This window comes from Tasmannia lanceolata, unplaced genomic scaffold (genome assembly GCF_043159265.1).
Source record: "Tasmannia lanceolata isolate RefF3 unplaced genomic scaffold, GAP_Taslan_0.1 ptg000006l, whole genome shotgun sequence".
In the NCBI taxonomy this organism is placed as follows: domain Eukaryota; kingdom Viridiplantae; phylum Streptophyta; class Magnoliopsida; order Canellales; family Winteraceae; genus Tasmannia; species Tasmannia lanceolata.
Window position 1 is genome coordinate 5,728,029 of NW_027518683.1, and position 10,875 is coordinate 5,738,903.

Below are 10,875 nucleotides of genomic sequence, written 5' to 3' on the forward strand. Positions count from 1 at the left end.
TATTCGTTCTTCCATCGCCTCCACTCACAAGAATTTCTTCATATTTTCACCGACCGATCAAAACCAGGAAAGTTTCTCCCTCAGGCGTCCAAGGTCATGGCTGATAACAGGTGTGAATCGTTCTCTCTTTTTTTTTAATGCTACGAAAATGCCGCGCATTAGTAGACATAACATAATTATGAAATCTATTTTATACCTTGCCACCATTTGTATCTAGGATGCTCCATCCGATTTATGACACTAGGCCGTGTTCTAAAATATTATTGGACCGTAGGATATGGATCCAATAGACTCGGTTTGAATCCAGTCTGTTGTGCTCAAATCTTGTTCATTAATGTTAGAATATATCAAATCTTCTAAGATCTGATTAGTGCATTCTTTTAATACCATATTGGCTAAAAAAAACGTAGTAAAAAATGGTCAAATAAATGAAAACACGAAACACATTTACAAAGTTTAAAATCTTGTTATTTACAAACTAGAGCAAAGCAAAATTGTAAAGTTGGTACTAAAAACCGCATTTAATATGTTTAAAACTTTTCCTTAATTAAAAACCAGATTTATTTGTCGTAAAATGTTTTAACACGTTTAAAACTAGTTTAAAATTGTAAAGTATTAAACGGCAAACCTACAAAGCACATATATTTTTTATTTTTTTTGAAAAGTTTTGCTAACTATGGTTAGGACTTTATTAAAAATGAATCCAAGGTTAATATAATTCTTTTATTTTATCAATTAATGCTAGATCATTGACATCACCTAGTACAGGTGAAGTCCACTTGTGTCGAATGATCCAAACCGTCTAACACCCAGTGGTTGCTGAGGATGGACAATATTTCAAAACTCTTGGATGATTTTTATAGGGGAGTGATAAATCGACCCCCATATATCCTAAATCAACTCCCCATGTGTCTTTCTCTCTCCTCTGGGTTAGAGAGAGAAAGAGGAGAGATAGACACATGGGGTCGATTTAAGATACTGGAGAGAAAGGAAAAAAGAAATGATGTCAGCAAATGGAAAGAAAATGAAAAATATGTGCAAACACCATGGAATTCATTGTACAGTGCAGGGGAGCAGGCCATGCAGAGAGTGTCAAAGGCAAAAACCCTTCCCTTAAAAAAAAAAAAAAAAAACTGGGCTTCATGTCCTTTCATCTACTTTTTTTTTTCCAAGCAGCTAAGATGGGATTGAACCTACGACCTAAGGTTGAGAAACAAAGCCTCAACTATTGAGCTGCATGCCCAACCCCCAAAAAAGTGAGACATAGAGAACTTCTCTGGCACGTCACTCATTCTAGTGCTACTCTTGTCCGAGCATGCTTAACTTTGGATTTATGATGTGATTCATTGGATTTGCACTGGTATGATCTCACCCTTATCCTTTCATCTACCATGCATGTAACATGCGTGTACTGCGTCTGAGATCATTATGTGGTGGGCCATCCTCACCACACCGTCTTGATCGTAGGATCACTGATATGCAAAATAAACGGTTATGTAGAAGCTGAGGATCCACCGTTTTTGGACTCCTAGCCGGAAAAAAACCAATCCATCGTAGGGCCCACCAAATCAAGAAGCCCTCAACACAACTTGCTACTTACTAGTAGTCTTCTCGTTATGGTCGTTGATGTGCTTGTAGGCCCCTTTCTCATTCGAGGGAGATCCTAATGGTAAAGCATGTGGATGGGCCTTAAGTCAGGCTACTCCAAGCCATCCAATTCAATGATCATAGTTACACGGTTTAGATGGTTAGGCTCATCAAATCTCTCCAAACTTGATGCGGGAAGCCCTAAAAGCGTACTATGTCAAACGTCCTTGCGATCCAATCGATGGCCTCCTCGTATTCGCCCATTTTGGAAATTTTAAGATATCATCCAAGATTAGTGGTCCCACATTAATAAAATGAAAAGTGAGGTGATATATTTGTCCCCTTTTCTTCCCCCAGCTACCCCTTTAGCATATTTATGATTACTCTTTTTACACTGCAAGTAGGTAGCCCATGGAAGAAAAGGGAGCCAATGTATCATTTCCTAAATGCAAACCGACTTTTTAACGGCAACTTTTTTGGGCCCAGACGTGGTATGTCAACATGATTATGGTCCCTTGATCTTTTTTTTTTTTTTAAGGATTTCATAGAGTATCCCCCACTCCAATTTTTAGGGCATGACTATTCCCCACGGATACGCGCAATCACTCATAAACCACGTGCATCGGGCAAGCTTGGGGATTCGAACTCGCACCAATGTGGAGAATACTTTAAGCCAGAGAGCCACACCCATACAGGTTGATGATCCCTTTATCTGATTGGAAATGACAAGTTCGGCCTATTGCCATTTGCCTCCCCTGGATCAGAAGATCCTAGCCCCAAGATCTATTTGACATCTTTTAGGGTTCCACCAATAGAAGTTCAATTGTTGATTGACTGAGTACGATTTGGCGTACCATCCATTAAATTAACGGTCCTGATTATGCTCAAGAGTACCTATGTGGGACCCATTGTCGATTCTTACGATTGATACTAGTGTCCGCCTGTGTAATCGAACTCTAACAAAATACAAGGATGACCACAGATGGCCAGAGTATCAGAGCATTAATGAACAGGATTTGAGGATAAGAATAGGATCCGAACTGTATCCATCGATCCATATCCTAAGATCCAAGATTATTTTGGATCATGACCCAGGTGACCCAGATCCGAACTGTATCCATCGATCCATATCCTAAGTCCAACTCGAGGTAGCATTATCTCAACCCTAACTTGACCTAACTCAAACCTCGGATAGAGTGGGTCAACCTAACCCAGCTCGCCCCGAAATCTCTCAATCCTAACGCATCCCATCTAACGCGAATGAAATGTGTTCATTGTTAATCTGTTATATGCTTTTATCTCTTTTTGTAGGACGTTGTGTTTGATTTGAGCTGTTTCAAATGTATGGTGGAAGTTGTTTTCCATTCTTTATCTTTCCTTACCACAAGATTGTTCAAATTGGGGTATAATGTTGAAAGGATGAAAAACTAACTTGGGTCAGTTTTAAGTATACAACCTTGTTTCTGCTTCACAGTTGGGATGCAATGATCACAAACAGTTTATGACGCCATTAAACTACCAAAGAAGGATGATGGTGTTCAAATTCCCCTCTCTCGTGTCTTCTGTTTTTCCAGGTCCCACCTTATACCATGTTTGAATCTCTTCTTGAGCTTTAATAATGGGTATCAGTAGAACGCGATCCGTAATTAGCCTACATGATTATGAATTACTGGGGAACGCTGGTGCATGTGATGGGAGCATACGTACCTAGCAAGAGTTTGCATCAGGCAAGCAAAGTGCAACATTTCCTCAACATTAATTTGGCAATTTCAAAGGGAAAAAGAAAAATCCTTATTCTGCAACAGCAAAACCATAGAAGGATTAAAGATGAAAAACACAATCTTAGAAAGCTAATCTGAAAACCATGCATACAATTCAAGTAATTAGCACCTCTTAAGGGAATTGGCTCCATACAACCCAGGCGAATTGGCAGAACTAGTAACAATTTTATCTCGGAAGAACTTACAGAGGGAAGCGAAAGCAACCATTCATATCACCAAAAACACCGACAGTGAGCAAGAGCATGCAAAATAAATATAATCAAGGGATGTTTTGTCTAAGACCAAAATAAATAAAAGAATTAAAAAAACAGGGGGTTCCCCCTGCCTCCGTTGGTCGCTTCTTACAAGGAAAGCACTTCTAAAACTGGTACAATAGATATGGCCAATGGGTTTTTTGGGCAATGATAAATTCGCACCCCTGGAACGTGGAAAAGCGTTAAAGTCTGCGACATCAATTCACGTTAAAGTGGTCCGAATAATCCCACATGGGGTGGGAATTTATCGTCACCCTTTTTTATTTGCTTTTGTGGGATAGGCGCTCTTCTTTTTGTTGTTTGCACACGTGTCACGATGAGGACTCCGTGTGCTTTTTTCCAGCACGGGATCCCGTTTTACTAGCAAACCTCCTCCTTATATATATAAGGCTTAAACGAAACCAAAGTCTAGTGCGAGCGCGGGAAGAACCAGCTTCAGATTCCATTCATGGCGGAAGGTGATAATCGAAAGCAACTTCTCACGCTAATTCGAGATTTCGCCACTGAAAAATCCCAAGGAGGTGAAATTCCTTTTTTTTCATTCTTTAACGTTTTCCCCCTTTTTGCTAACTCTCCTGCTCTTCCAAAACCCCCTACTTTATCTGATCTCTTTCGTTTTCCTTTTATCTTCTCTTTTTTCACGAGATCTAGAGCGTAGGGTTTCCGATCTCAAAAAACGATTTGCAGAGCTTAGGGCCGAGTTAGACGCTGCAAATGCAGACCTAGAGAACGCCAAACGCTCCAAGGAAATGATCGAGCAGGAGCTCAGAGGCTCTGAAGTCGAATCAGATCTGAACAAAGCTTCGATCCAAGCGCTCGAGGTCTGGATTTGTTCTGCAGTTTTGTTCGATGACTGAATCTCTTATCGGATTTCATGAATTTCTTTTTGTTTTTCTACTTTTCTGTTTAAATTACTTTCAGGCTAGGACTTCTTTGCTTCAAGAAGAGATATCAAAGATCGGATCTGATTTAAGAGCTCTGAAGGTTTGTAATCTCTTATTATCCGTGAAACTTTCAGGTTTTCTTTTTGTCTCTACGGGATCGGAGTTGTTTCCTTTTGTCTGATTCTGTTGTTCTTTCTGTGAATTCATGGAAATATTGGATTTGAACCTGGATCTGTGTACCATGGCGGTCTAATTATGCGAAGAATGAGGAGGGAATTTCACGGTATGGATTTCATCATTTTTGTAATAACAGAGATTACATTTTATTTTCCTGTGAGAAGCATATTTTTCGGTGCCTTGAAATGATAAAACACCAGTTTCATACTCTAGTATACCTATGGTGTCTGGATGTACGATCCAATTTTTGTAAGGATTATTCCATTTCATTTGGAAAAGGCAGTTAGTTGTCTGTGGTAGTATATGTGATCGAGGAGTGATAACTCATATCACAGGAGGGAACTTTGGGGAGAGTTCAATTACTATTAGTGGATCTAATCCTTAATTTTTTTTTAAAACGAAATCAAAATTCCTCCTTCAATTTTAAATTTTATGTGCATGCCTGATCGTTTCATTCCTCATGCTGATGTAGAGATGAGTTTGTGAGCTACATGTTTGCTCTCAACAAGAAAATAAGGTACACCCCTCTCTCTCTCTCTCAGCATGTGTTCTCGTTCTTGTTCTTTCCATTGCCTTTTTTGGTGTACACTTGCGTATGTGATATTCAAAAGCTTTATGTTGCATTTGAGATGTAGTTTGTTAAATGATGATTTATACTATTTTTGATGAATGGAAATTTAAAATAGTGACAAGCTACTCATCTTAACTACTAGGGCATTAGTGGTCTCGAACTCTCGATACTATGTCTTTTTAGTTTCTCCCTCGTTGTTAATAAGTGCTCATCAGTGTTATTCAGCTTTTACAAATTGGCATATTAGGTCCACTTTTACCTTTGAAGTGAAACTACCATTTGAAGAACACAGTTTCTTTGTTTCTCTTATCTATAAATTCCAAGTGTCTGACAGTTTATATTGGCCTAGAATATCCTACATTCCCACTTATTGATGTACTTGTGAAAACTGCTTCTGAATGACATTGTTTCAGATGTCATAGGGACTGGTGAGCATTATTAAAGGTTGCCTCTTTTATTTCTTCTACATTTTATATTGACTTTACCTGATTGTTACAAGTATTTATCTGTTAGTCAACTGTCAGCTATTGGGAAAAATGATTATGGATTGATTAGTAATTATTTTGCTTCTGCAGGAAATTTCAAGAGATGACAGTTGGTTCTTTTGATAAAGGGCAACACATTGAACTTCCATCGTATGCTGGTATGTGGAATTGATTTTACTCAAAACTTATCTGATGAGAAAACGGCACAATTTTCTTGGTCATTCATCCTGCACATGTCATAGTAGATTTAAGTATGGCAGTCAATTATTGGAAGTCTTTCAGTTTTTGGGTTAACATTTTATTATATAGAAACTTGGTATATTCTGCTATTTGGCAATGAATCTAAGTGTGACATCGGAAAATTAAGTTTTATAAATCCTACATCTTAATATTGTGATCTCAATTAGTTCATCAAAAAAATTGTGATTTCAATTAAATGGTATATATTGGTAAAAGTGGTAGTTTACAAGGGTAATTAGGTCAAAATAAAAACATTCAGGGTTTTTTTTCATCAATTTTAATAAAAGTACTTATCCAGTTTTCATAATATATGTAGAGAAAATGTTTTTTCTTTCCTTTTCTTTTGTGGTGGTTGTGTGTGTGTGTGTGTGTGTGTTGGGGGCGGGGGGGGGGGGGCATTATAATGTCATGTCAGTGTGAATTCTTTGGATGTTTTCCACCTTGTAATTTAAGGTGCTTTGTAATTTTTCCAAAGCAGAAGAGAAGTTACAGGGAAAGCAAGGATTCTTCAATATTCAAGATGGTTTAAAAGATGTAGAGGATAAACTTGTGGGCATTAATGACCAAACACATATAAAGGAACAGGAGTACCAAGAAGAACAAAGTATTCATAAAGAGGTTAGAAGTTGATTCTTTGTTATTTATGTATATTACCGGCACTATGTGTGCACGATTGTTTCATCTTTTAAATTCTGTTTCCCAGAAAGGTTTATAAGTTACTTAGTTTTGCCTTTGGGATTTCATCCTATGTGTGGTAATGATTTACCGCCCATACCATATGCCTGCTTGAAAAACCATAACCTAGGAGGACTGAAAGTACAATGAAGCAATGTATGAAACATTTAATCAAGTAGCACTTGCATGGGAACGAAATCAGTTAGCTAATAAAGAAAATTATGCAATTGATATGCATGTTTCAGCAACTCATTCAATATTTATGAATTTTCTTAGTGATTGTCCTTTTCCTAGTTCTGAGATGTTTTTGTAACTCTTTAGGAAACATATCCTTCATACTGTTGTCCACCTCATTCAATTAGATTTTAAATAGTGAAGATTCCCTCTCTCACAACTCACCTTGAGTTGGAGTGTTCAACCCAAATGTCTCACTCTCCAATTGTTCACGATCTCAAGCCTCAACAAGACTTTTGGTAAGATTATTTTGTCACAAATCCTGAATTCCCCATACTTCTACAGCTTTCATGGAGACAAACATATGACCTAATTATCTTCTGTTGATTACTGCCATAGTTACCAATGCTATGCCTAAGAACTGCCATCACTACCTTCAGGGGCGGAGGCACATAGAGCATGAGGGGGGCCATGGCCCCCCCAATGACTTGCAAAGTCTCTTTTATGGTTTTTGGCTGTATATGCATTCTAAGCTAGTTTAGTGGCCATGGCCCTCCCAATGACCAATGAGGGCAAGTGTAAATTAGTTTGCGCCCCCCCCCCCCCCCCCCCCCCCCCCCCAAAGTGTAAATTCCTGGCTCCGCCCCTGACTACCTTATTGACAACAATGACTTATTGCTTAATATCTTGAAAGTGAAGTTATAGTTTTTCTATATGTCTATGAGGAAGAACAAAAGAAGTAGCTTATAGGTTGTTGAATGTGGTAGAAAGGATATTCCAAGCTGCTTCAAGTTTCATTGGTCATATGAAAACCCCATTGAGGAGCTATGGATTGACATTTTAGTTAGGTTTCTCTCAAATTGGTGGTAACGAATCGATTGTTAGGCACTAAAAATACTCCCCCTCAATCAATACATTTTCTAGGCAATTTACTAGATAATTTATCCTTGAAACTGATATTTAAACACCCTTGGTTTGATATTTCCATACCCTTGGTTTGAAATTTGTACAGTTATGTTTTGAACGTCCCCTCTAGCTGTTACAATTCCCAACAACCAGCCATAACAGTAAATTTTAAAAAGAAAGGGGTGCCAATATCAAAATAAGGGGATGCCAATATTAGCTCATTTTTTCCTTTTTAGCTCTAATAAAATTACAGCTGATATATATTAGTATGTGATTCTGCATCACTTGTACAGTTGTGCCAGTACAGAGCCTGATCCAATGGAACATCTGCTTGGATGTATAAATAAATATTTGCAAATTGTTTCCTTTTAGTTATATTCTAACACAGATAATCAAAGTGGCTTATTGAAGATTATCACCGCAGATCCTGCAGGAGCTAGCCAACAGTGAAAGAAGGGTGTTCCTTATGGATGCAGTTACGAAAGAAACTAAAGAGCTGCAGGATTTAGCACGATATCCTTTTTAGCAATTTAACCGTGTTTGGACAAATTCTTGCAAAATCATCTGCTTGATATGTATCTTTATTATTACCTTATACTAAGATACCACACATACATAGACCATAGTCTATGGATAAAGTTACACAAGATGCTCTTCTTTGACTAGCAACAAGCAGACTGAGGAATCGGAAAAGGCATATGCTTCCTATGGTGAGGAGTTGCAAAGGAGGTATGCATGTCCAAGCTGTCAGTTTGACAACATGGGAGACTTGGGACTCTTGTAGCTGATGGAGTTTAGCAGAACCTCAAGGAGTTGAACTTTTTTCTTGCTGTACACATGGGTAAGAGGTGAACCAAAATATACCAAGTCAGATACTTTGGTAAGCTCTGGGCCATTGGAAACTTAGGAGGATTCATTTGTCTATCCTATTGTTCTTCTCTGATGATAGCTGATTTACTGAGTTGGTTTATTCTTTACAACTTTACATGGTGTTCTTAGAATGGAATGATATGATGCTTCCACTAATCCTTATTGCCCCTCGTAGAGAATCATAGATAAAACCCTTTGATCGAACCAATTATAATGGATTTGGCTGAACTGCTCTGGCATACGAGTATGATGAGGGTATGTATATGGCTGACAGAAAAGACGAGGTGAGCACATTAGAACATCCTAAGCCTCTTGGGAGGTAAGAGAGGTTGAAGATGAAGAGGCTTTGAACTTGACTTGGACTTGGGCAATGCCTTGACAAAAGACAAGGGACTAGATGGGAGCATTAGCAAGCAAAATGTGTGGATATAATATATGTCATACCATCATTACATTAGTTGTAAATGTGCTGGTTCTTAGCTGGCCTTTTGTGCCACCTCACCACTTGAAGGAGCTGTATATTAGCTGGCATGACAGTTGAATCTTAGCTCGCCGCCACTAAGAGCGTGGAAATTTGCCTATAAATAGACCCTTGCTGTAAATTTTCAAAACACTATGAATTTGAAAGTTTTTGGAGTTCTTGGAGTGGGAGATTCTTCTCCATTGATGAGTTGAGAGATACTTGGAGTAGGCAATCTCCAATTTCATCTTGCTTTGTTGTTTTCATCTCGTGGCAGTGCAAGATCTTCTTTTGTATCAGTCAGCTTTCAATAATTTTTCTTCACAACTAAACTTAAGTCATATAAAAAATAACTGCAAACTGCCGCTTGGAACTAGCTCTTTTTCCAAAATTTGCTGGAGAACTGTGGATTTCTACACGTCTTAGTTTCCTTAGATTGTTCGCTGCTTATTATGCTCAGAATCGAGCTAGTTTACTGCAGACCTATTTCATTTCTGTGCTGAATTGAACTACTTCCGTTGTGCATGATACTGCTGAAACCTCTGGAAACCACTGGTCTACTAAGCCATTCCTAATCGAGATGAGCAGATCCTGTTCTGTCTTCTGAGTTCCTTGATAATTCAAATCCTTCTGTCTCTTGAAGCCTGTGGCAATCCAGATTCCATCACGTTCCTGATCCGAACTAAGATTGTGAACTGTTGTAATAGATCTGAGCATTCCTTCACTTCCAAGTGCTGTTCGGTTCTAAACAGAACCTGAGACAAATCAATTCAATTAAATTCTGAAACAGAACCTGCAATTAGTCAGTCCTCACCACAAAACTATAGGAAATTCTGTTAAACTGTGTGTTGATCTGTTGTTTCCATTTCCTAGATATTTTAAAGCTACAGTTCCATCCCTTTTGATTTACCAGCAGCAACCAGAATTCAGAATTTCAACCTATCCACGTCTGTTGCAAACAGAACCTTCAGGTTGCCACTGAATTCAGGAGTGTGATTGTTCTTCGGAGTGATATTGCCGGCAGAGGCCTGCTAGTCCTTGTTTCTCTATACAGCTTGTCGAAAAACACTTGGTTTACTGAACTTGTTGGACAGAGACTTGATCCCACATCAGAGTGTGATTGATTTTCCAGCTTTAATGTTGAGAGAGAAGCCCTCGAAGATGATCATGTTTGGCCTTCTAGGTGTTATGGTCCTAAGTGGGGGTTGCCTAGGTGTGGGACTATGTGGGACCCAACCTTGTATAGAGTGGGTTTAAAGAGCCTAGCCTAACTTTTCAACCAGTGCTGGTGCTTTTGGCATATTGTTTAGGCACCTAACATTTGATATCAGAGGCAACTCCATGCCTTGTGTTTTTTTTTTTGATGGGTAAAAATGTCTTGTGTTTTGAGTCACGGAAAGGGCAACCTGTGAAAGGAGCTAAGCCTAGGGTAAGCAAAGTCTACATCCCTGAGCTATACACTACAAGTCAATTTCTTAGTGTTAATTTTAAAGTGTATCTTTTGGTTAGCTTTATTTTGTTTTATTTTGAGAGATGTAGTGAGGACAAATTTGTAATTTTGTGTCCATGGGCATGTTGGTCATTTTGCCTAGCTTGCACATGTGTGAGCCACACATGTTTGCTCCATCTTTTCCCACTACCTACCTATTTCAAATTCAAACCCTTACTTGGAACTCCAAACCCACCACTTTCTCATACCCACTACCACTTACCTAATCTATTTTCTCTTTACTTTCCATTGACTAAGCCTATTCTCATTTACTTCATTTTGGTAGAGATTCTCCACTATCTACCTAGACCTCCATTGAAGC

At 38.6% G+C, this 10,875-nt stretch overlaps 1 protein-coding gene across 2 annotated transcripts; it reads left to right on the top strand.

Annotated features, from left to right (window-relative positions):
- Nucleotides 1-4,016: 4,016 nt before the first annotated feature.
- LOC143878267 (spindle assembly checkpoint component) lies at nucleotides 4,017-8,704 on the top strand. 2 transcript variants are annotated; one of them, XM_077380564.1, is made up of 9 exons: nucleotides 4,017-4,143; nucleotides 4,274-4,443; nucleotides 4,544-4,606; nucleotides 4,770-4,789; nucleotides 5,156-5,200; nucleotides 5,830-5,897; nucleotides 6,455-6,597; nucleotides 8,159-8,247; nucleotides 8,407-8,704. In XM_077380564.1, exons 1-9 carry the CDS (start codon nucleotides 4,071-4,073, stop codon nucleotides 8,516-8,518), a joined length of 783 nt encoding a protein of 260 aa, XP_077236679.1. In that variant the 5' UTR covers nucleotides 4,017-4,070; the 3' UTR covers nucleotides 8,519-8,704. The 2 variants fall into 2 exon arrangements, with proteins under 2 accessions (XP_077236679.1, XP_077236680.1); XM_077380565.1 differs by having other exon boundaries at nucleotides 6,458-6,597.
- Nucleotides 8,705-10,875: the final 2,171 nt, after the last annotated feature.

Bases quoted from the DNA above. Each gene is read 5' to 3' on its own strand.
- LOC143878267 (XM_077380564.1), top strand. From the start codon at position 4,071: ATGGCGGAAGGTGATAATCGAAAGCAACTTCTCACGCTAATTCGAGAT. The intron at 5,201-5,829 runs GTACACCCCTCT...TTGCTTCTGCAG, and splicing joins GCTCTCAACAAGAAAATAAG to GAAATTTCAAGAGATGACAG. The intron at 6,598-8,158 runs GTTAGAAGTTGA...TTATCACCGCAG, and splicing joins AACAAAGTATTCATAAAGAG to ATCCTGCAGGAGCTAGCCAA.